The sequence below is a fragment of the Drosophila arizonae genome, chromosome 4, assembly GCF_054131065.1.
Source record: "Drosophila arizonae isolate 15081-1271.41 chromosome 4, UAZ_ARI_1.0, whole genome shotgun sequence".
In the NCBI taxonomy this organism is placed as follows: domain Eukaryota; kingdom Metazoa; phylum Arthropoda; class Insecta; order Diptera; family Drosophilidae; genus Drosophila; species Drosophila arizonae.
Genome location: NC_142924.1, coordinates 326,398 through 351,821, shown reverse-complemented (window position 1 = coordinate 351,821; position 25,424 = coordinate 326,398). Strand labels below are relative to the sequence as shown.

The 25,424-nt window shown below is 40.2% G+C and overlaps 1 protein-coding gene and 1 long non-coding RNA gene across 4 annotated transcripts; one reads left to right on the top strand and one right to left on the bottom strand.

Moving 5' to 3' along the window:
* Positions 1 to 754: 754 nt before the first annotated feature.
* Abl (tyrosine-protein kinase Abl) lies at positions 755 to 25,320 on the bottom strand. Of its 2 annotated transcripts, none has more exons than XM_018006795.2 (9): positions 24,213 to 25,320; positions 9,773 to 9,826; positions 7,477 to 7,999; positions 6,998 to 7,413; positions 6,340 to 6,926; positions 5,826 to 6,075; positions 5,641 to 5,761; positions 5,250 to 5,575; positions 755 to 4,380 (listed from the first exon to the last, which is right to left on the bottom strand). In XM_018006795.2, exons 1-9 carry the CDS (start codon positions 24,562 to 24,564, stop codon positions 1,808 to 1,810), a joined length of 5,202 nt encoding a protein of 1,733 aa, XP_017862284.2. In that variant the 5' UTR covers positions 24,565 to 25,320; the 3' UTR covers positions 755 to 1,807. The 2 variants fall into 2 exon arrangements, with proteins under 2 accessions (XP_017862284.2, XP_017862285.2); XM_018006796.2 differs by having other exon boundaries at positions 5,265 to 5,575.
* Positions 11,650 to 14,339, top strand: LOC149268933 (uncharacterized). 2 transcript variants are annotated; one of them, XR_016270030.1, is made up of 3 exons: positions 11,748 to 11,881; positions 13,815 to 14,066; positions 14,118 to 14,339. It is a non-coding gene; the product is annotated as an uncharacterized LOC149268933 (long non-coding RNA). The 2 variants fall into 2 exon arrangements; XR_016270029.1 differs by having other exon boundaries at positions 11,650 to 11,881; positions 13,815 to 14,339.
* Positions 25,321 to 25,424: the final 104 nt, after the last annotated feature.

Genomic DNA, 25,424 nt, shown 5'->3' with positions numbered 1-25,424 from the left:
GCTGTGAAATGAAACATTATCTATCGATACAAGCAAATCGACTGCGGCGAGGCTATCGATATCGCCAAAAACTTTAAATTCAAATTTCCTCAGAAGTAAATCTAATGGAAGAGTTTGACTTTTAGTATAAAAAGAATACACTAAAATTGTTTTTCAAAATAATAATTATTACCTGTCCAAATATGAATTTTCTTGAGTAGCTAAAACGCGTAAAACGCACTTAGTTTTGAATATCATTTTATTTCTCTTTGAAGTATTTTTGATCCGATTCTTTTTAAATATTGTATATGTATCTATATATATTTAGAGTATATCTAAGCGCTTTCAGACGCACAGATTTTATAGAAGTTACAGAAATATAGTATTTATATTTATATATAAATATATGTTTTGAATGCACATTGTCTTTGTCTGTTATTTAGGGGGAGATATTTTGTTTGGTAAAAGGTTTTGTTTTGCACATCTATATATAATGTGTATGCCAACTTTATATGTTATATGACCCGCCCTAATGTTGATCCGAAGCTATATATATGAAATGAATATTTATTTGTTTTTTTTTTTTCGTGTAATTGTGTTTTTATGTGTGTATTTTTACGTATAAAAGTAGTTTAAAATCCATAAAATATCTGATAATAATTACAATTTGTTTTTGTGTATAAGTATGTGTTTAAAAAGCGTTTGCCACCTGTTTATATTTATTTTTACCTTGCATTGTTCAACGTAATAATAATAAGTTTTAGTCTTTCGCAACTATATATATATATTTTTTTTTATTTTTCTTTTTTTCTATTGAGAAGTCGTTAATAATATCTTTGGGCTTTGCTACTGTTTAAATTGATGCCAAGTAGTACACATAGATCAATATATAGGTATTACGAGTACTAAAAAGACGAAGAAAATGTTAAACGTTTTAGATTGAGTTTTCCTGCTTAGAACGGACATCGCATGACATAAAATAATATATATATATATATGTGTATATCTAGTATAGGGATACTAAAAACACTTTTACCGACTAGCATATATATATATATATATATATATATATATGTAATTACTAATTTATATATATTTATATTGATCAATATGTTGGCATTACCAACCTTCTCTATATGCACTTATGTATATGTCTTCCAATATTAATTAGAACAAAGCTTAAGCTTAATTGAAAAGAAGTGGCCAAAAGAATAACGTGAGTAAGGTGTAATACATATTATTCACAATTGAAATCAAAGAAAATAGTAGAACACGTAATTATATAGAAAAATTTGCTTTGCAACTCAGTTTCGAAGCCCACTCTTTCTATCTCTCCTTCTCTCTCTGTTTATCTCTGGATATAAGCAGATGCATCAGATATATGACTAGATATATGTATAATCGCTACGACTACTAAATACTACTGCAGTTGGTACTACATGCTACCAACTACTATATAGTATATGTATATATTAATAATTAATTATAGTTGCATTTTGTTTTTTGTAATGTTGCTGTTTGTCTGTTGCTGAGCTTCATCGCTGGGCTTTCAAGTTGTAGTTATGCTATCGTTTAATCCGTTTTCAGTTCGTTGTCTTCTGTCGTCCGCCTTCGCTGGAAGTGGGTGAGGGGGATGGTGGGAGCAATGTGTGCGTCTAATACATACATATGTATATGGATATCGATACATATTTATATGTATATTTTCTCAGTGGGGCTGCTGCTTGCGCTTGATAAAATTGCCTTCGGCATCTAGCCATATGCCGGCGCCGTTGTTGTCAGCTGGCGCAACACCGCTCTGCTGTGCGTCCATCCCCGTTCTTATCATTTACCTATGCAGTGCATTCGAGATCTGTTTGAGCGATTGACCCACCTCGCCAACCAATCGCTCATTATCCTGCACATTTTTGCTGCCGGCAGTGCGCAGATGCTGCGACTGCGTCTCCACTCGGGTTACAAGCTCGCGAAAATGAAACTTCGAGTGCGGTGGCATCGACTCGTTCTCCGCAAAGACCACGCATGAGTTTTGGAGGATATTCAACTTATCACTGAGCTGCAGCCACTGCGATGCAGAGATTGCATTCACTGGATGCTTCAGTGAGCCCTCCAGTAATGTCACCAGCTCCAAAATGCTTTCCCTAGAGATTTGCGTCGAATTGATGTTGTCGCCGCCGACACCGATCCCAGCGATTTTGGCTATGGGCGTGGCATAGATAGTCAACTTGGTGGGCTTGTGCGGCACGGCAGGCTTATTCTGACTATTGCTGGAGGAGGTGTTGAGCTTGTTGTTGGCATTGCTCGGTAGAGGCGACTGCTGATTCGAGGAGTTGGCGTTGGAGTTGTTGTACTGATCGCTATAGAGCGACTGCGTCATCAGCTCCGCTTGATCACCTGTCTGCTGCTGCTGCTCCTCATTGCTGCTGCTGCCTTCGGCATCTGTGAAGAGTTGCGTTGAAAGAGATGTTTTTATTGCTGTGGTTGCTAATTTGGTTGTGGCAGCTACTGCTGGCTTGGACTGTGCTGTGGTGCTTGGAGTGCTGCTAATTGGGGGCGGTGGTGGTGGTGCCGCGGGCGGCGGTTTATTACCAAACACTTTGCTATTCCCAGTAAGATTACCCAACGGCTGCTGTATTGCTTTGAAGCCATATTTAGGCGACAATTGGGCACTGGCGCCGCCACCATTGCTCGTTGCCATGGTCTGTGGGATTGTTGTGCTGGCATAGTCGCCACTAGGCTGCTCCCAAAGTTTTTTTAAACTATTAATACTACCTGTGCTGCGTCGCTTGCCACCGTCTGAGCTGTTGCCCGTGCCTGTGACTGTGCCCGTTTCGCCTCCATCCGTATCCATATTGGAGTTGCTAACATCGATTTTGATTTCAGTCTTTTGATTCGCGGCACAAAATTTTTTGGTTTCATCCCTGCGCGCTGTATTGCAATTGGCGTTTGGCGATTGTTGCTGTTGTTGCTGAAGACTTTGCTCCTTGGGCTGTTGCTGCTCCACTTTGTCCACTTTGCGTAGATGCGCCTTGAAGTCTATTATGTTTGTGGACTGCTCAGCCTTTGGAATGGGCGTATTCAATTTTTTTGGCTCTACTTTCTTCAATTGTGCCTTGAAGTTGTTGTTGTTGCTGTTGTTGGTGTTGGTGCTGCAATTGCCATTAGTCAGTTTTGAGGGCTTCGGCAGATTCATGCTCTCGGCCAGCTCGGTAACCAATTGGGCAACAGGATCCACAACGACTGAGGCACCGCCATTGGTATAGCCTATAGATGGATCGGATGGCTTGCCCGCTGATTTGATTTCTGTGATGAGTTTCTCTTTAAGATTCAGACCCTTCTCTTCGGCTGCTGCTGTTGCTGCTGATACTGACGCCTCGGGTGGTGTGCCCAGCGAACTACACGAATCTGTGGATGGTTCACGTTTGCGGAGCGAGACACCAAACCGGGAACTGGCCTCCTCGACGCTGGGCGCCGTATTGCTAACATCGTTGCTGCTGCTGTGCTGAGCATGCAGATGCTGTTGTATGGCCTGGACGGCGCTCTCAGGTGCTGGCGGTGGCGGTGGTGGCGGCAATGCCTCGAATTCCTCCAACGGCGGCGGTGGAAACTCCAGATTAGCCAGCGCCGGCTGTGTAATGCCACTACGCTTAGGCGAACTGCTGCTTCCAGCAGCACGGAACGAGGAGAAGGTCATCATGGTACCCTCTGTTGTGGTGCGATGTCGTTGCAGCTTATTCAAACTGGCCGCTGCATTGTTCTGCATAGTCACGCCGCCAGAGGAATTGCTTCGAATCATCTGTTGTGGTACCTGTTGCGATTTGCTAGTCGCTGTTGGCAAGGCGGGCACAGCGGGTAGCGCTCGACCTGTTGCTGCAGCTGCTGTGGTTGCTGCTGGTGTGGTATGTCCATTGACTGGTGCCTCAGAGCCCGTCCCGGCGCCACTGCTATTGCTGCTACTGCTGTCTTCTAGGCTGTCCAGGAAGGCACCTATACGTGCCCCTTTGGGCAAGGTTCCATAACGATTGACAACCCGCTTAACATTCATAACCTCCAAAGCACCCACAGTGATGGGGTGAGCAGGTAGCACCGGTGTGCTGGCATTGCCATTGGGGGTCACGTTGATCGGTGCCGGCTGCTGCGAGCGCTTGCTTTGACGTGTCTCCAGGCCGCGATTGCCCATCACCGGACGTTTGAATGAGCTGTGTTGTTGTGAGGATCGTGGACCGATTCCCCCTGTCAGATTCGAGACACCAGCATGCAGTGAGTGCTGCATCTTGTTAGGCGGTGTAACTGTAGTCAAACTTTGCTCGATGCTGTCGCCAGTGGCATCCGTATCCGGATCAGCTGCCGGGTCCGCTTCCGAATCATATCGCTGCGTCAAGTTATTGATGTCACGTGTGAGACCTGCAACGACAGAGATCTTTATTACATAAACGAAATTTAAAGGCGAACTACATGCTCGTGCTTAGGGAATGGAATTGGATGGATTAGCCAGTGCGAAGACCTGTGGACATGTCGACAAACCCATTTGTTGGTTCAATATTTGTCAACACCAAATCAGATCAAATCAAGACAAAACAAAACATAATTTAAAAGCATTACACAAACCAATTAATAGTAAAGAGATAAAAGAATTAAACATAAAGCAAATTAAAACTAAAAAAAAAAAACACCAAAATGTAAATTAAGAATAGTTATAAACAGTATAGAAAAAAAAACACATTTTTTTATATGTGAAATCGCCAAAGTCTACCCATAGACAGAGAACTCTGTATTAATTATAGTGTCTACAAATAGTTTCATTAAAATTTTAAGCGAATCTAATTGAGTTATTATAACAAACTTGAAAACTGGACTCCCTTAGTATATTTAATGGGTAGAGTATCTCTAACGGACAGACGGAATGGTATAGAATATTGTGAAAAATAAGTTGACTTTAAAACATTAACACAAATATTCAATAATTTAGATATATTACATTCGATACATATAGAGCATAAAGACAAAGATTCCAATTGTAAATATTTTAAGCTAAAGAAACAATCAAATTTAGTATTAAAGTGGAAACATTATGAAAACAATTTAAAATTCAACCATTCAAGTATGGCAAACAACTTTGTCCTATTTTAAATAGTTTGTCATAATGAATTGGCAATTATCAAGGACAAATAAAAAATATAATAAATAATACAAACAGAAACAAATAAGTGTTTGTTCCTTGTGCAACACAAACCAATTAAAACGTAACATAAATTGTAAATAGGAATTCTTACTCCATTGACAAATACCTCGAAATAGGATGTCGTAAAGGAAACTACTGCAGGAGGATGATTTTTTAATTGAATATGTTTGTTGTTGTTGTTGTTGTAGTATAGGTGATTGTAATAATTGTTCTTTCTGTTGTTGTTGTTGCTGTTGTTGTTTTTGTGTACGTATTTGTGTCTGGGTTGGAATTTGGGTTTTAAAATTTCTACATAGGGTCTGGCTTAAAATGTTGTTGGAGTGGAAATTTCTACTACTACCATTCGTATTGAGCTCGTCGATTAAATTGCGTGCATCCTCCTCGCGATATGTGGAGTCCCGGCTGCTGGAGAGCAAGCTAAATGAAGAGATACCATGAATAAATACCTTTGTATAATACTTGACGTCTCTGCTTGGTCTTACCTGGTCCGCTTTGGTGGTGCTGGCGCCTGTTTGCCCTGTTTGTTAGTGGTGCGACGCATTTGCACATTGCCCTTGCCTTGGCTAGAGAAGGTGCTCAACTTGGTGGATGTGGAGCCAGTTTCTGTGTGAGAGTGTGATATGAAATTAGTCTGAGTTCGTTTTAATCGTGGACAACAATGATTCACCTGACATGGGTGTGCTGGCCAGTTGCTGCTGCTGCTGCTGCTGTTGGTCAACATTGGCCAGACTTTTTTTGACCATTTGTGGCGTCAGACTGAGTGAAGCGGACGCTGAGGAGGATGCACTGGCCGTCGCTGTTGGGGGCGCTACACCAGCCGCTGCTGTGGAAATGGAACCGGAGTTGGAGCCTGAGCCGCCACTGGCTGTCGCTGTGGCGTTGAGCTGTTTCTCTACCGCTTCGGTGATGGACGATTCCTGCGGAGCGAAGAAGGAGAGACGTGCAGCACGTGGATCATTATTGCGATTATCACTACTGATGATTGCGAGACTATCACATTGGTTGCGCTGGCATTCCATGAGCGACGATGGTGATGCAGACACCAATTGAAATCAAAGCTCAATGCCATTGTCGTCATCATTGTCGTCATTGTCGCCATCGTAATCATCATCGATATCATCGAGGTCATCATCATCATCATCCCACACCTCGAATTCGACATCACCGTCACCGTCACCCACCTGAAACATATGCTCCAGCGCATGGTGTATGCTCTTGAATGTGGGCCGATCCGTTGCATCCCACTGCCAGCACTGGCGCATTAGATCGTACACCTCCGGCGGACAGCCCGGCGGTCGCTCCATACGATAGCCCTTCTCCAGCTTATGGTATACATCGGTGAGATCAATGCCTGGGTATGGCGACATGCCGTAAGTCGCTATCTCCCATAGCAGCACACCAAAGGCCCACACATCCGACTTGGTGCTGAACTTATTGTACGCCAATCCCTCTGGGGCGGTCCACTTGATGGGAAATTTGGCGCCCGCATGCGCTGTATACGTATCATCGCGCATTAGGCGCGCTAGCCCAAAGTCGGCAACCTTGACGAGTTTGTTGTCGCCCACCAGGCAGTTGCGAGCCGCCAAATCCCGATGGATATAGTTGCGGGATTCCAGATAGCTCATGCCAGATGCTATTTGGGTGGCCATATAGAGCAGGGCTACCGCGTCCAAGGTCTCCCTGCCTGCCGAGCGCAAGAAGTCCAGGAGATTGCCATGCGACATGAACTCTGTGATGATGTAGAAGGGTGGCTCACGAGTGCAGACACCTGGAAGGAAAGAGATCAAATGAGTCTGAGTTGTAGATGAGCAAAGGTTGCATGGATTGCCAGTTTCCCACCGATTAGCTGTACGAGATTTGGATGTTTCATCTCCTTCATGATGGCTGCCTCTTCGAGGAAATCTTTTAGCGCCATCGTATCCTCCTTGAGCGTTTTGACGGCCACTGTGTTGCCATAGCGTTTCCACACCGCCTCGTATACCTCGCCATATTGGCCTCCGCCCAGCTTGTGCTTCATCATGATGTCTGTGCGACATATTTCCCATTCATCTGGCTCGGGACTCAATGGAAAGACTGTAGGTTTGTTCTGCTTGGGTGCTGGATAGAGCAGTGGGGTTATCAAGCCGTGACCCTCATGTGGTACACTGTGATGATGCACTAACTCGGCGAGCGTGTTGAATTTGGCCTCCTGTGTGACAAAGACTTTGCCATCCGGATCTTCAGAGATGCGATAATGGTAGACGCGGCCCTCATATCTTAAAGAATATTAATCGAGATTAGTTGTTCTGGAGTGACCACTAAGCAGCTATTTCGTATACCTTAAACTAATGCTTCGCTGTCCAGGTGAACTTTCGCTCTCTCGAACCAGGAAGCTCCCATTAATTCCTGAGCTGAGCAAGTACTCAGCCGCGTTTCGTGAGATGGGTCCGTGGTACCAGGAGTGCTTCTCGAGCGAGTTGAGAGGCGTCACATAGTTGGAGGGTACCCAGCCCACGTTGCCGGAATCGGAGTGAGCTTCGCACCACTCGCCGGACTTGTTGTAGCTGAGAATGCGGACCTGCTCCCCTTTCTTGAGGCTCAGCTGATTCTCGCCGCCCGCTTGGAAGTCATACAGCGCTACAAACAGTTGAGGATCATCCTCTTCGGGCCCAGGCGCCAGCAGATTCTCCTTGGAAGTCCAGCGATGGGCCGACTCGAACACAGACGTTGCCGAACTGTGCACTCCACCTAGTGAGGTAAGCACTTGAGAGTCCTGGCTCTGCAGCTCGGCGGCATCTGCTAACAGAGCGGCCGCTGTGCTGGCTGGAATGTGTGGCAATGGACGCGATTGGAGCAGCGCCTCTGCAACATAACGAACAGAAAGAGAGGAGGAGAGAATAGAAGGTGAGTGAACGTTTAATCAATCTGCCTGGTCACGAAACAATGTGATTGCAACTCGCTTGCTAGAGCTCACTGCTCACTGGCTGGCAAGGCAAACCCGTTTTTCACACACACAGGAATGCGGGCATTACCTCGAGATGGGCGAGAGATTGGATGCCTTTAACTCTCTTTCATTGAAAAAATAAATTATGCATAGAACGGCATACAAAATTACAGCAAAACATTGCTGCCAACAGGAACAAACAGCACAAATAACCGTCCCACTCGACGTCACTTTTATTGTGGGAGAATTTTTATCAGACTGCACCGAATTGTGTGCACTTGTATATGTATCTGCATCTGTGTTTGTATATGGAACTATATCTGTATCTATCGGATACGAAACACCACGGTTTCGCTAGCTAAAAGCCATTTCAGCTTTAAGCTGAAGCTGGCTATTCTATGCATATGAACTACATATATATGTATATTTATATATGGTTATGTCTATTAGCATATGAGTGCATTCTTATGCCTTTGATACCCTATAGATTGCATAAACGACAAAACATTTTAGCTTGAAAACTGTATATCTAAGGTAACTCAAGTGTTTTAGAGTATTTCAACTCTAGTTTATCCGCACAGTGATCTTTTCTCCATTTCACAGCATCACACAATGAAATAATTGAGAATTTCATTTTAATTCTTTTTTATTTTATTTTTTTTTATTAAGCAGCTACTTCCGCTGGCACTCAGATTCTGGGTGAGCGCTTGGCCCACTTCTCCCCCTCTACCTGCTCAAGTAAGCAACTGGTTTTCCCCATTTTCCACTCATATTTCCCCACACACGAAAGCCGCTTCAAATTAGTCTCGAATGTGGGTGCGCTGCGACTCCGACTCTGAGAGCCATAAAATCCAAATAATAAAGCAGAATACAAATATTTGAACAGGGTTCCCAAATCTCTCGGTACCCCGACTGTTTTCAGTCAGCGCGTTGTCTTTCCTTTTCAATTGTTAATTTATGCGCGCGAGGCAGGAAATATTAATAGCAATAGGTAAACTGGTCATATCTACGTATGCCAGAGAGCGGAAGCTTAGAGACCTCTGTAGAAGGCGCGGGGATCGGGACTTAGCCCGGTGGTCTGCTAAATCAGAGCGCATCGAAGCGCGGCTGAGGCGACGAGTCTGGTCAATGCATTAGGGTTAAGCCTGTGTCCCACTCTCTTTCTTTCTCTCCCTCTCTTTCGATGACCATATGTTCAATCAAATAAACATATTTAGATAAATATACATACGTACATATAAGTGTACATTTCGAATAGGCTCTGCTGAGTCACGCGTACTATAATGGAATCGGGTCGCTGATTTATATATATTTATGCATAATCAACGCACAGCCAGAATAAGTTGACTCAGAAGAGAATTTTCTTAAGAGCAAAAGTTTCTAGGAATTTGGAGTTGAGGTAATTGCAGAATGTAAAATATTGCTAGTCTTAAAAAAAATATATAAAGGGTTTAACACCTGAGTCAAAGAACTTTTCTGTCTTGCACTAACCTATAATAGTCATTTTACTTCGAGAAGGTTTTCATTTATATATTATAAACTAAGCAAGACTCCAATTGGATGTCGCTAGGTATGTAGCAAATCCCCCATTATAAAGATCAAAATTTCAAATCATGCATTATACATAAAATTTTCAATCAAGTTCATTCTATAATTATTAACAATGACACTACGTTTAAATTTGTTGTTACCTAAATTCATGTGATATTTGCCGGGATGGCCGCGAAAAGATCTGTGCTTGGTACCTGTAGAAAATAGAGAGAGAATAAGAATGAAGCTCGCAGTTCAGTGAACAAAAGCGTTCAACGAAAGAATCAAAACTTAATTTAAAACTATTTTATTTAATGCTTGTTTTTTTTTTATTCTACTTTTCAATGGACTTTGTACAATGGTTTGGATGATGTTTGTGAAAGGCTGCCGAAAATAAAAGTTTGAAATTATATATATATATATATATATATATATATATATATATATATATATATATATATATATATATATATATATATATATATATATATGTAATATATATAGACATAAATCTATTTACAGTTAGAATGACATCAAAGCGGCTAACCATAAAAAAGGCAGTGAAGAATGCTTAGTGTATATAAAGAGCTCTAGCAGAAAGTCAGAGCCAAAGGCAATGCTGAAGGCCAATTAGAGCCTCGGCCACAAACATGCTACCAACAACAATAATAACAGCAAGCAGCAAACAAACAACAATGTTAAATGCTGTAATCTCGAATGGAGCATAAGAAAAGCATTTGACGGATGCGCAAGCAATTTTTAAAGCTCAACCACTGGAGATATTACGCGACATCGACCCCAACCGTTGCCCCTCTCATCATTCCTCTCCAGACTTTTGACAAAATAGTTGCTTCGCCCTCGTCAAATGTGATTTAAAGTGTGCTGCCAACATGAATTGAGGCCAACGAACTCTCCAGCAGAGATGCCTCCATCCAAAGACAACGTCGCACAGATGCGGCAGCTCCAAAGACTTGCGACTAGTAACGAATGCAAGTCATTAGCGGGAATTGGAGCATAGAGAGAGTTACGACTTACACTCTGATTTTGTGAAATGACGCACAGCTAATCGCAGTTAAAGTGGGTGATGGGAGTTGCCGCTCTTAGCGGCTGTGGCTAATCTGACATCAGCTTTTGCTCTCGTAAGCAACAATATGCAAGTGCATCGCCATCTAACGCCGAGTGGAGACTTTAGACATGCCCCAAATCCTAGCTGACAGCAGCGTATTTCAAAAGTTAAGCGGCTATAAGTACTTGCTGCATAATAATATATTATCTTATAGCTAGATTCAATGGGCCTCAGCGATATTGGCTTGAGATACAATGAAGGGATGCTTCAAGTTGAGTTGAATATTTGTATATAGTAGAAATGAATATAGTAGAAATATATGTACATAGCAGATATGGTAAGATCCCAATAAAAGCACCAGGCACAAAGGACACCAATAAGATTTTATTGATAGTGAATTGAAGGAAATACAAACGATTTAAGTCTTAGTCTCGTATTATACAAAATTATTTTTAGATAATATTAAATAACTCTTAACTGATGCCACGCCCTGGCGCTACTTCGCCAACTCGCAGTAAAATTGATGCATTTGCCATTTATTACAGTCTCGCATCTAGCTTTTCCGTGCCTCTTTCGCCTTCTGTGACTGATTTATTTAAACGAAATGTCTCTTTCATTCAATAATTCACTCAAGAGAGTCCGCTGGGCCATTAGTCACATTGTCATTCATTCATTCATTAGCCGCTTCACAGCTCGCTTTTTCATTCATTCACTTTTGCATCATTCATTCGTATTTGTGTTTGTATTTGTGTTTGGCCCTTAGCTCATTTGCAGCTTTTGCATTCGTGCACGTTTTGATATAGTTTTGCTTTAGTTTTCAGTTTCCAGCTGAAACTTTTCTTTTTGTTAATGCACATCTCTTCATGCCCCGCCCCCATTTTTGACGCCCTGCTCAAGGGCTTTTGTGCCGTGCCCTGCTTTGGGTTTGGCTTTGGCTCTGTCTCTGTCTCTGCCTTTTAGCTGGACTCTCGTTCTCTTCACGTTCTCGTTCCGTCTGGCTTCTGCTTCGCTTGTCCGATTTCATTCGGATTTTCGCCTTGAGCCAGGTAGTCAGGCAGCCCCTTTTGACCATTTAGGTTCAGTTAGGGCCAACACAGTCAACAGTAATCAACTTTTACGGTTTACATTTAATTAGTCATTTCTCTGGCTTCCGTTGTGTTGTATGGAAGAAGGATTGCAAAATATAATTTGCTCTGATTTCTACGTAAGGCCAATGCCATTAACGTGTCTTTAATTTTGTTAAATTAGTCTTAATCCTAGTTTCTTTAATTTACTTAATACAAAGTTAGCATTAAGCACACATACATTTTCAATTGCAACTACGCAATACATTCGTCCTTACGTAAGGCCAATGCCATATGGTTATCTAGGGAGCGAATAATGACAAATTCACATAATTTTTGCCCGGGGGCTACTTGCGATTCCAAGTTAATTTTTCAATTTGACATCGCATGCTAAGTAACTGACACTCGGACATAATGACGAGAATGTAAAGGAACTCAATTGGTATATACATATACATATACATATATGCAAAGGTAAGTACCTCACCTGGAGGCCAACAGAAAACCAACAAAGTGCGAAAAGCGAATGGCGAAAACAGAGAAAATGAATACGAATCAACTGAAATGCTGTTAAAGTAAAAAACGTAAAGTAAATGCGAAATACAAAGGCGAGGGGGGTAGAGAGAGAAAGAAGATGGCAGAAACAAAGGAAAACATTTGATTGGGATGAGGTCCCTCTGCCTCGGGTAAAGCATCGAGACGTGGGAATGGGCTAGGGTAGAAGGCTGTCTGTGTGCCCGCACTTAGCGAAAAATCAACCCTTGGTAGTGAGTACTGTGACTCGACTGAAGTCGCTGGCAAATTTTTACCACTTTTGTAAGGATTCCACTCAAGGCTAGTCCTGGTCTCGTTGCCGTGTCCTTAAAGTGAAATATGTGTTTCATTTCTCTTGCTTTGTGACGCAGCGCTGCAGGCGCAACGTCAAGCGCTGCCACGCCCCCTTTCTATGTGTCTGTGTGTGTACACATACACACTGACAGACGAAGAGAGTGCCATATGTTGTGCAGAGCAGCAGATGAAAATCAAGTGTGTGCAATGAGTACATATATTTAAAGAGCCAGTCATAAAATAAATCAATAATGGAAAAACAAAAAAAATGCACATGGCAGAAACCCTCATTATATATATATATATATATTACTGGGAGTGCAAATTAATTGAATGCCAGCCACCGATAGAGGGTGAGCAGATGAGAAGGCAACTGGCAACTGGAGGCTGGTACTAGAAATCGTATGAAAGAAATTGTTTCGTCTATCGATTGCATGTGACACATGCTGGTTCGGTTACTTGGCAACATCTATTGCAGCGAGTCCTTGCACAAGAGTCTGGCAATTGTTGGCATTGAAAAGGCAGCTTCCCAATATAGCAGAGCAGAGCAGAACATCAACAAATCCTCCTAATTACACTTTTATGCACTCGGCTTTTGTGTGCAGAAACCATTGAATGCAAAATAAAAGAAAGGGACAGGAAGAGGTCGATGTGTAATGTGTTGCTGGAGAGAAAGGCAGAGAAAGGTGGGGCAAATGACGTCACATGCGCCTATTCATACCAACTATTCGAAAGTAATTTTAAAGGTCACATCAGTATGCACCCAGCTGCTGTGACCTGAAAGCCATTGCATTTAATAGCTATAGCTGTGAATGTGTAGTAAAAGGTCACTTCATCTGCTTCTACTGCTTATAATGTATATATTTACATAGGGGCACGTGCTTGGGGGACTATGAGTGCTGCCGTGAGTGCACAAAATTCTGCAAAAATTTCTTTATTTATATTTCGGTTTAAGAATATATCGTTCCCCTCTTGTAAATTTCATGATAATAAATATCTTGGAACATTTTGTCCGCTCTATATATATCTTCATCTCGATTTCTTTCTCTATCTCTATTTTCGATCTCAATTTTCCACACTCACTGCTTTTTTCCTTCCCTCTTTATTCATTGTATAAATTTCCACCTCGCTTTTCATCCATCCATTTTCTCTATATTTATATTAATATCAGCAATAATTTTTACATTGTCGGATATATACATTTGTTTTGATAGCCTTTTATATATTCTTTTGGCTCCCATCCAGGTGTGCGGTCAAGGTAATCGTAAGGAAGGAAAACGTGCTTATCCCCTAGACAGACATCAGACTCATAAAGCCTGTACTCACATCACGTGTACGCCTGTCGGCCACCGACCAGTCGCCGAACATTTGTGTGTTGTGAATGAAATGGGCTTTTAATTGTCGACTTGGCTGACGTTGCGGCAGACGCGGCGGACAGGTCGGCCGTCAAGAGAATAAAAACAAAAATGTATAAATGAAACATTGGCATGCATATATGTAGGTATTGTTTTTGCTATTTGATAATAATTCGTTGTTATTGTCTGCCAGGCTGATTCACAGAAGCAGTACTGTGCTACAAAATGTGTGTATGAGAGACAGAAAGAGCGAGGACAGCATGTATACGACGCGTTGGTCAAGCAAACAGCATTTCAATGAGTCATCACAGTGGAGCAAGAGTTTAAAACGCGTTTAAATAAAAATAATATTCAATTAGAACTAAACACAATTAAGTTAATGCAATAAAATAAAAAGTTATTCAATTTCATTCAATGCACATTTATCTACGTAATATTCACAATACACTGGCCCCACTGTGCATTGCTTTCCATGTTCTAGCCTCATGATATTCATATTTTTGTTGTCTGTGCTTCGTTATTCTCGGTTTTTTCTTGCTTTTCTTTTGTCTCTGTTCACTCCCACCGTTTGGTTTGTTTACACTTTTTATAACTTATTGTTTATGCAGGCATCGAGTGCGTGGCATTTGTCAAGTATTTTTCAGCAATTTTTCTTTTTACTTATTCATATTTTCATTTTACTATTGTGGTTGTTGTTATTGGTCTGTCATGAATAAAACATTCACATTCACTCATTCACAACTGAAATTCTCATTCGGATCTAAATTCGCGTGGGCGCATTTTACAGATAATAAATTTAAAAGGAGATAAAAAGCGTTTGACCATAAAATTTTTTAAGATAAGCAAATATGAAGGAAAGACTTGTACGACTCGTCGTCTGTTAGAAAGGGAACAAAAACCAAATGTAGGGGGAAGTATATATAGATATATTATTATGACAATAGCTTCGGTTCCTCATTCAAAGTATGGGAAAAGATAACAAAACAACAAATCTGTGGGTTCTTCTCTTTGGGTTTCAATTGTTGTGACTGTTATATAGCTATTGTGAATAGTTGTCTCTGCTTTGCTTTTTTGAGGTCAGTTTCATGGCAAGTGAGGAGTATGTGTGGGTGGATGAGATAAAGACGACTTGTGGCTCTTTTGTTTGTGCATCTTTTACAAGATAATTTATCATATTTATGCAAATGGAAAGCTGAAATGAAGCCAAAAGGCCAGCTGAAAGCATTTCTTATCAGATCAAGGCCATTAACGTATATGATCTAGATTTGTCTTTTATTATCAGAATATTTCATATTAAACATTTACTCTGCAGACAAGATCAGTTTGCTGCCAGCTGTTTTAATAAGTTCGTTCAACTTTTTAGCAGGTGCAAAATGTGTGGAAATAGCAAAAATATGCTAACTTTCTCCTTGGACAGATTACATTTCATTTTATAGCAGACTGATTGATCGTCAATCAGTCAGTCATTCAGTCCATTTTGCACTCGTTGAAATCAAAAGTTGTTTCGATTTCGAAAAGAAGATCGCTTCAAAGCTTTTCTTTTCGCTACGCTCGACTGATGCTGAATGCCGAAAAGCGCTAAAGCGAAAGAGCAGAGCAAATAGCCATAAAATCATTTGCCATGAAAATGAATAATAATGTCGAATCAGAATACGAGGGGAGAGGGAGAATTGCAAAGTGCGTAATTGCACGAAAAAAATTATGTTTTTTAAATTCGATATTATATAAGACTCGTAAATGTGTATGTATTAAGACTTCCTCTTTGAGTTTTGGGAGTATAGGCTTTAAAGTGAAGTTAAAGCCCAGTTGAGCTTTATTAATGTGCGTCATTCTAATCAAAATGCTGGTTGGCTCATATAATTATGGCTGCGATGTCTGTCATGAAGCGCAATTAGCTTTATAAATGGACGTTAGATGCGACGAAGCGGAACTTGTCTGATTCCGGTTTTTGTTTATATTTTAGTACATAGAGTTTTTCCAGCTAACGGCTTTTCTCTCGGTCGATTATATAAAAATTTGTAAAAACAAACCAAATAACAATGCGCAAGCGCCGCCATTGACAATGACACAACGATAAAATATGAAGAAGCGTATATAATTACACTAAATGGACTGCATCTTTCTCTTTCTCCAAATAAATATGTATATACATATATAAACCATTTTGCCCGACAGTCCTCAAAAGGCAGAGATAATAAAATTTTATTGCACACTTTGCAATAATACGAATAAGGTTTAAAAATATCATGTCAGTACATAGATTAAAATTGGTTGCAGGGTGTGTATGAATGTGTGGGTGTGTGTCCATGGCGTTTTATACCAAACTTTGATATCGAAATTTGAACTTCAAAAAGGCTGGCAACGCTAGAAAATGTGGTAACTTCAAGCGGGCAATTATTTTTCTGAACTTTCGATTTTTGTGACAGGCGACCCAACTCAAAAAGTTTTCGTACAAATTGATAGTTATTGAGCTATTATGGAGTTGAAGGGCAAATAATTTATGTCAATTATGAAATGTAACAAAAGCAGCAAAAATTGGCTTGGGATGGAAATAAAGAAGTAACAGTAAATTATTTTGGGATGTGCCAGAAGATGAAATTGTAAATATTTAGAGGATTCTGTTTATTTTTTAATTTTTTAAATATTTTATTTTATTTTATTTTGAGTAAGCGAGCTAACTTCTACCTCTATTAAATATAATATACAGCATTCAAGCCAAGTACATATCTATATATATATATATACATATCTATAAGTACATATTTCAAAGATACTTTATATCATGTCTTTGGTGACGCAGTGTTGAGTTCTGGGGAATAGCCAGCCAGCTACGGATAAGTTGAAGAAAGATACAGCGAGCAGAAACCGCGCGACACGGCGGATGTGGATGTCGTTTAAATATGGCCAGACGGCGTAAAAATTGACATACGTCGCACAACCAAAAAAATAAATGTAAAATAAACGCCACACACACACACACAAACACATCCAAGTCAAAGTTCTGAAAGGCCGGGCAAAAATATCATAAAACGCAGAAACAAAAAGAGAAAAACTGAAAGTGGCGACAACTCCAAAATTCATTTCCATGGACATCGCCACCAGTTCGGCCATTAGGTAGAAATTAAATGAAATAAATTGCACATTAATTATTTAAATAAAGAAAGAAATGCAAACACAAAAGAAATATTTAAAACGAGCCAGACACTTCGCTTGATGGGAGTGCATGACTATCAGATACCCATACCTATTATAATCATCATAATAGCACTATAATTTGCATATTCATTTTCATTATCGTAATCATTATTCCTATCGTCATCATTTTCATTATGATCATGATCATGATCATAATACATACAATATATATTGGTTTTGTGCAATATGAATATGAAGTTGAATTGAAAAGCCATTACATGTCACCCTGGCTCGTCATGCTGATCAAGAATAAGTATGCGTATATATGAGGGTATACAAATATACGATATATGTATAAATAACAGCTACAACAACACAGACAGCTGCTTATAAAGTTGAAATTAACTGCCGCTGCTTTTAGTGCTGTTGGTGTTTGTTTTGTAGTTGGTTAATTTTTTTGATATACTCTAAGGTTGGGTATTTGAGTTTTGTCATAAAGAGCATGTAATATTAAAGAACTCAAGAGGAGACTTCATCTTCAATGAAAACAAGTAGGCTAATATTTCCGCTTAAGCTTTCCTCAAGTATTTTCTAAAAGTCTTTCCTTGTATTGTATTGTATGTATTTCTTCCAAGTATTTTCTCTAAGTATGTCCTCCAAGTCAAAGTCCTCAAAGTCTTTAATGAAGCTGAATGATCATTAAATATTTGCACACACTTCACTTTACTTTACTGCACTGCACGACTAACCCCACCCAGCCTGGGCGACTGAAGAAATGCTGCAGCTGATGACCTTTATATAGGACGACTTTCACTCGATCACTAAGTCGCGCTCAAATGCTACCCCCGTGCCAGGTAGGGGTCGTTGCAGTCGAGTTTTAACTGACCAATAGTAACACTCTCTTCTTTTGCAAGCATTCTAGCTTACTTTTACTTAAATATAAATACCAAATGAATACTGCTGCATTCATATAGACAAATGCAATGATCTTCTGTAGTTCTTCATCGTCATTTTCATTGGGTAGGCAGAAAACATACATTATTAAATCGGATTAACTCATTACGCTGCTCAAGAATATATATCGGACTAGGACTACAACAGATGTATGATCAATAGACTTCATAAAGCCTGAAATAGGGTAAGCTGGCAACACTGGTTTTCACACCGACTAACAATGGTTCACTGACCACCGGACGCCGGTCAGCTGGCAACGTCGACAGGGAGAGAAAGAAAGAGCGTCTCGTTCCCTCGCTCTATAAGTGTGCGAGTAAATACTTTCGGCTGCCTGTGCATTGTGTGTGTATGAGGGGAACAGGTTTGCTTCGTTTCTGGCGCATTAGTTATGCTTTTTCTTTGGAGCTCGCTCTTACACCAAAAATACTTGCCAATTTTCTTAATTCGATTTAATTTTATTTATTTTTCGCATATAATTTGAAGCTATTTTTGGCTCAAAGAATGTTATTTCTTGTGTATTTTGTGGTGAAATTGAGTGAAATTTTAAACTTTCTTATTTAGGCTGTTGTTGGTCTAATAAAGTCAATTGCCAAAAATACTATTAATTGATATTTTCATTACAGAGGGAAGTACTTTCGCTATAGTCGAACATTTCATTTATTGTGATTTATGAAGTCGTCAAGTTGTATGACCAAAATTAGCTTTGAAGCTTAATTCTGGGTTTATATGATGTAAACTTCTACCATCTATGTATCATTCGAATTTGAGGTATTTCATGTTATTTCTGAACGGTGCCTTGTACTGTAGTCAATAGATACTGCTACCGAGTAGAATTTGAGCCCAGTTAACGTCCACATTCAATCAGAGATCGTGCTATATCTTTTATGCTATACCACATATGTGAATCCAAAGCTGTTAACCTTTGTGGCAGCAACAGCTGGACGTGCCGTGAGGCTGAGAAGTAAGTAAACTCGGTTTTGGATTCTCGAATCTCAATTCTGTATTCTCAATTACTGTTACAATTACGAACGTGATTTTTGCCGCAGTCAGTTTCTGCGCTCATTGATGGATTGGCTGTGGCTGTAAAAATGCAGTTCGCCAAGAGATAAGTGGAGAACGGAAAAGAGAGAGAGTGCACAAGTGCACCTCGTGGTCGAACAGGTTTGCCTGGTTCTGGTTGGATTGCAGCGAAAGCGACTCTCTGATACTGTTTCTGTAGCATTTGAAACGATTTGCAGATTGTTTATGCTTAATTTGCACTCGAAGTACATAAAATGTATATATGTGAAGATATAGTATATATGGATGATAATAAACAACAAAAAACAGTTTGCTGTTGATTTTTGCACATGCTCAATGTGCGCGACCTTGTGCACTTGTTAACGTCCAAGCACTGGATCACTGACGACTGCTTAAACCTAATAAACACATCAATTGCACAAGAGTGCAGGAAGTGTGCAGCAAAGGGGAAGCGGGGCGTGACGGGGTGCGTCTCTGTGTGTGCCCCACACTAATGGCTATATATACACTGTATATGTATCATATATATCCATAAATATTTATTTGTTTTTAGGGGGCGGCACATAAATATATATTGTGTTTAATTCGTTCACATCTACCCTCTCAATAAACATGAAATCGGTATATTTATACGTAGATACACTAAGCGAATATCATTTATAAATCTGTTGACAGTTAAATTGCTGAAAATTAAAATTCTTCAATGCAATTATGTAGATATATTATTCTTTTCAGCCAGCTTTTCCTTCATTTGCACGTCTTTTTCGCTGAGTGTATTTGTTTATTTGTGGCTCTCCGCTCCGTCAATCAATCAACTGGCGTCAAAATTTATGACCTCAAACATAATCACAACAGTTGTGTATGTTAAATATATATAGTGAAGCATTTCATGCGCTTATAATTAGTTGACGCATTCCAAACCTCAACGCCCCACCGTCCTGTCCCCTATGTTGTCCCCCTGAGCTGCTATTGCTAAACAAATATTCAGTTCTTTTTTGATATTCGGGCTGTTTACAAATGTTGTTTGACTATTCCATTGGCTGCCTCATTCCATTTTAATTTTCTTTCTTTTCTTCTCTCTTCTCTGCTTTTCGTCAGCTAATTTATGCAAACATTTTCAATGAGGCGCATCGCTCCAAGGGAACTGCATAAAATGAAAATCTGCTCCCAAAATGGAGTACAGGGAGGGGCCGACTTTTGATTTGCTGTGGAAGGCGATTGCTACGCTCCACTGAGAGGGCAAAAAAAAAGTTTTAGAACCCGAAAAACAATTTAGAAAATGTCCTAGAAAGCACAGAGAAATGCCTGAACTAAGGAAACTGTCGTAAAATAAAGTTGAGAACTTATTATGATGTTGCTAAATTGCAGCTTTGTAAACATCACTCATCACTTATAGTCCTATTGAAATTTCCAATTGGAACACTTTCGATCGGAGAGCTATAAGCATTGGCAGGGACAACTTATTAATATTCTTACATATGTTCCAAATACTAATTAGACTTAGTACGCACAGCTGGTTCTTCTTGAATTAATGTTCTTATTGGATTGTAGGGCAACATAGAACAGTGAATATAGAATAAACAGAAGATAGGGACGGACTGGGACTGGCATTGGGCTCTAAAAATAACATCAAAGTGCAATGCAATGCACGCAAAGCGAGGCACGAAAGGATTTACGAGCTTGATCGAAAACAGCCCTTTGGCCCCAAAACAGCAACGAAACGACATGCAACATTTACAACAACAACAAAAACAATAATAATGATGACGATGAGTGGCACTTTGGTGGAACTGGCAAATGCCAGGAAATGCCAGGCAGCGGCAACGACGAAGTCGAAGTAAAAGTAAAGAAAATTATAAAAAGAAACTAAAAGAGGAAGAAAAAGCCGGAGATACGAGACAGCTAATAATAGAATAAATGCATCAACTGCAAAGCAAAAGCAAATATAACAAAGTCACAAAAAGTAGAAGGAGACGTAACGCCTGCAACACGGCACCTATGTTAATTGTATGTTAAAGCGCTGTTGGCTGTTTAACATTCCTTATTATTTTAGTGATAGTCTTCAGATAATCACATTGTGTTTTCTGTTACATTTACAGTAGCTATAATATAGTTCTAAAATCTTCTTGATATCAACTTCAAATGACATTTAATTTTTCTTTTATATAATATTGTATTAAATTCCTTAACATCCTATGGCCCCAACTAAATTATAAATGGTTCTCTGTGTTTTTTTTTTTTATGAAAATAACTATAACAAACAGAATGTTTACATATATTATAAGTATAACTTTAAACGAGTGGGAAAGCTGCAAAACCGACTACACACGCGTCACCTGTTTGCCGTGTGCCCACAACACATACACACAGATATCAACATCTAGTGGCTGTGCGTGTGGCTTCCATTAGCCATGTGAAAAGTTCATTTGCCTCGTCTCATAATTTGCTGCTTGCATGTTGCAAGTAAACAGCAAAAAAGCAGAGTCCAGTCCAACGACCATTAACGCCTCCTCCCGCTGCTGCCTTCATCTATCCAGCGACTCACATTACCAAAGAGAAAGAGGGCGACAGGGACAGATACACAGAGTGACAAACACTTTGCACACTCAAGGAGTTTTGCAACTCACATCGAGGCTATTTTGAGACACGACGACGCGTCCCCAAAAGCGAGGAAACGACAGTGACGCCTCCTATTTCTCCCCCTCCCCCTCCCCATCCCCATCATCATCCTTCTCTTTCTCTTTTTTGCCTTTCTGCTCCCTTTATGTTCTTCACTATTTCCCTCATAGCTTGTTCCCACACCCAACGCTCAACTATTTGCAATTGGCAGTTCCACTGAAGCAGAAACGGTAGTCGTCTTTTTTTTCCCAGCGGTATCCAAAATTCAATATCCATTTGTATATCTCCTCATTTGCCTCAATCTGCTCTATTGCCTCCAAAACGTATCTAATTACAGCGTCTCGTAAAACTCGGCTCTTGCTTTAGTCGAATTGCTCCCATTGTGCATAGATAACGCCTACAACTATCACACAGTGTGACAAAAAATTAAATTTTGTGATATATTTAGCAACAAATAAAACGTTATTATCCTAACGGTTCCATTCCAGTCGATACAGAGAGTCAAAATACAATATAAAAATAATACGTAGAATATAAGAAGTCAGGGCTCTCGCCCTTTAGTTCCACTGTGCCTTATTGTGGCAACAATTATAGCCGTCTCTCTCGCTCTCTTACGCTCGGCATCTCTCTCTCTCTTTCTGTGAGTGATTTCATTTTGAAATAGCGCCTGCCATTCGGTCTGTCGCATTCGACCTGGTCGCGACTGCGGTTGCTGCCTTGTAATCTGTCTACCAGACCCACAATTTTACAATGTAATTTTATAATAACAACAACAATAACAACATCAAATATTGCATCTTCTATGTGAATTTCAGCATTCGATTGCAATTTACTTGATTCATTTCGTGTGGGAAAACGTAGGTTAGTTTTCTGTTCGGCGCTGAACTTTAAGCTACAAAGGCAAGTATGCAGCTCACGTAGAAGCCAAAAAAAAAAGTTGACTGATAAATAGCGCGAAACGTGTTTTGCTTTATTTTTATTTGCGCTGAGGGTTATTCGATGCCACAACGCATACATTCATTTATATAAGTTCTAATTTGCGAGCAAGCGTTGTGGATATTATTTCATTTATTATTATACAAATATATATGCATATATGAAATTTCTTGGGGGTTTTATCAAGCAATAAATAAATAAATTACCAGACAAACTGCTTATATGATCTTAATTTGCACTTGATAAGTCCCGGCAAAGGTTTTTTTTTTTTTTTTTTCTTTTGCTAACTGCATACTGAGCTGCCTCTATGAAAATTGTAATCTGTGACTAAATGCGTTCGCATAGCAAATTAAACGGATCGCTTATCAGCTGAAGAGTGTTCGGTCATAATACTCGTCATAAAACGATTTAATCCTATAAATAAATAATTATAATTGCAAACAAATTGCTACGCAACAACAACAAACGAGGCAAATAATCGAAAGAAAGAAGCATTTTTTAATTTGGAGCTAATTTCAATACCAATCGCTGTTATCCAAATGCATTGCTCAATTATTAGCTGGGCGATGTAGACTTATCTTATTTGAACAGTGAATATACCTTATTTAATAAAATTAAATGTTAATCAAATGTCTGACATTTGTAGGGTTATATCAATTCCTTATGTATAAACGCAAATTGCTCGGTGATTGGCTCGATATTTAGCTTAATATATACAGCGCCCCAGCCCCGTCTATTGTGGTAGGACAGCAACAGGGACATAAAAAAGCTATTAAGAGAGGCACATACAGAGAGCGAGAGAAAGAGAGAGAAATAGGGAGAGAGAGAGAGAGAGAGAGAGAAAGAGAGAGATAAAAGGAAATGCTACAGCTTGTCAAAGCAAACAACGGAATAAGGGAAAATCAAATAAGAAGGAAGGAAGAAAAATAAAATGCGTATGTAAGGAAAACGCAGGAAATGCCTGTCGACTAGTTTCTATGTCGGGGTGGGGTGGTGTCTGCTGTTGCTGCTGCTCTTTCAACCACTGCTCAGCGGCAGAAGGGTGTAGGTGAGGGTGTGGGTGCGAGGGTTATGGGGACATATTAAAAGGAGCAGAAATATCAGCAGCAGTTGAAACCGCCCTCAAAAATAATTTCAAATTCCTCTCATTTCTTTGACGCGTGCCTCGAAATTCTGTTTACGCTTGTAAACAAAAGCGAACAGCAGCAGCAGCAACAATTACAACAACAACACTAATCAAAACTATAGACAATGCCGGCAACAGCAGTTATGGCAACAACAACAAGAGCACACATTCCGCTTTTTAAATAAAACGGAAGCAATGAATATTTGAAATTGGCTCAATTGAAGAGAGCAGCGCCCACAGAGTGCAGAAGGAGCAAGTGAAAGGCAGAGAGAAACAGAGAAATAGAGAGTGGATGAGAGTATGCTTTAGAATCATAGCGACAGACGGAAAGAGAGCGAGAGAGCTGTCAAAAGCTATGTATATATTAGTGTATACATACTGTAAGTGCAGTTGTATGTATGTAATGATGCATTTGTACAATACACTTATGTGTATGTGTTGGTTTATTTGTATGCAATACACATGCATCCACATATAAACTGGCATAATGTTACATACCATTGTGTTCCGTAAATATATTTAAGCCAACGCTGGGATTGCAGCGATTATCCTTGTGGTTCGCACTCGAGCTGCCGCCGCCTCCACCTCCACCGCTGCGAAGCGCCGAGGAACCACTCGAATTGATGCTGCCATGTCCTGAAGATTGATGTGATTTCATGCGAGAATTGCGTAAAGTGGAGTTGGAGCTCAGGCCGCCAACGGATGCGCCGCTGTTGCCGCCACTGATGCAGTGCGGCGAACCGGATGCTACGGGACTGCTGCTAGTGCCGACACCAATACAGCTAACGGTACCGCCTCCGCCGCCACCGCTCGAATGGGAGCCGCGCTCCTTGCCCTGTTGTGCGCCCATCCTTCCAATCACATGCACCCCGAATGCACTATTATTTATTTTTTTCTATATTTTTTTCCACAATTTCGTTTTAGCTGCGCTGCAATATATATATATATACATATATATAATTTTTTTTATCGCATTTGCACTTGCTTTATTTTAATTTGCTGCTCTACACATTTTCTTTCGTGCGTCGTCGTCTCTTTTCTTTCTTTCACGAGATGCGCTCTCCATACACACACACTCACACTCGCACTTGTATTGCTACTCCAATTTGCAAATTGAGAGTAGAAAAAATTCAAGGATGTTGCGAAATTACCAATCAGATTTTTTCCTTTAACTTCTTTTGTGTGTTTGAGGAGACAATTAAGATATAGATTTTTTGTGTTGTTTCATTTGTTGAGTGCGCCAGTGCTTTCAGGGGGTAACTGAAGTGGAGGGAGTCTGGCTAGGGCTTACAAACACGCCCTAAAATGCACTTTGTCTGCCCGTCTTACGTCTTTCACACTGCTGCTGCGTCTGCGTCTCACATATTTTGCATTTACAGAACCAAAATTGAAATTGCTCTGCGTTTTTTTCCTTTGTAGCTGTGTGTAAGTGCAGCTTTGAAGTTATCTATATCTTTGCATTTTTCCCAATTACACTCACACACACACACACGCACAGAAAAATGAACCACCCGCACGACACAGCGCACCCGACAGGCTTAAGTAAAATTTTCAAGACGACTGCAGCTAGAGTGACCGCACTCTACTAACGAACAAATATCACAAGCTGACGATGGTGCGCTAGGCCAATTGAGGGTTCGCTCCGGATTGCGCGCAGCCAACATCAAGTGAGTAGAATAATTGCGTTCAGCCACTAACCACTTCACGTGA

Coding starts and splice junctions, on each gene's coding strand:
- Abl (XM_018006795.2), bottom strand. CDS start 24,564: ATGGGCGCACAACAGGGCAAGGAGCGCGGCTCCCATTCGAGCGGTGGC. Junction 6,927..6,997: donor AAATCTCGTACAGCTAATCG/GTGGGAAACTGG, acceptor CTTTCCTTCCAG/GTGTCTGCACTCGTGAGCCA. Junction 5,762..5,825: donor GGCCAGCACACCCATGTCAG/GTGAATCATTGT, acceptor ACTCTCACACAG/AAACTGGCTCCACATCCACC.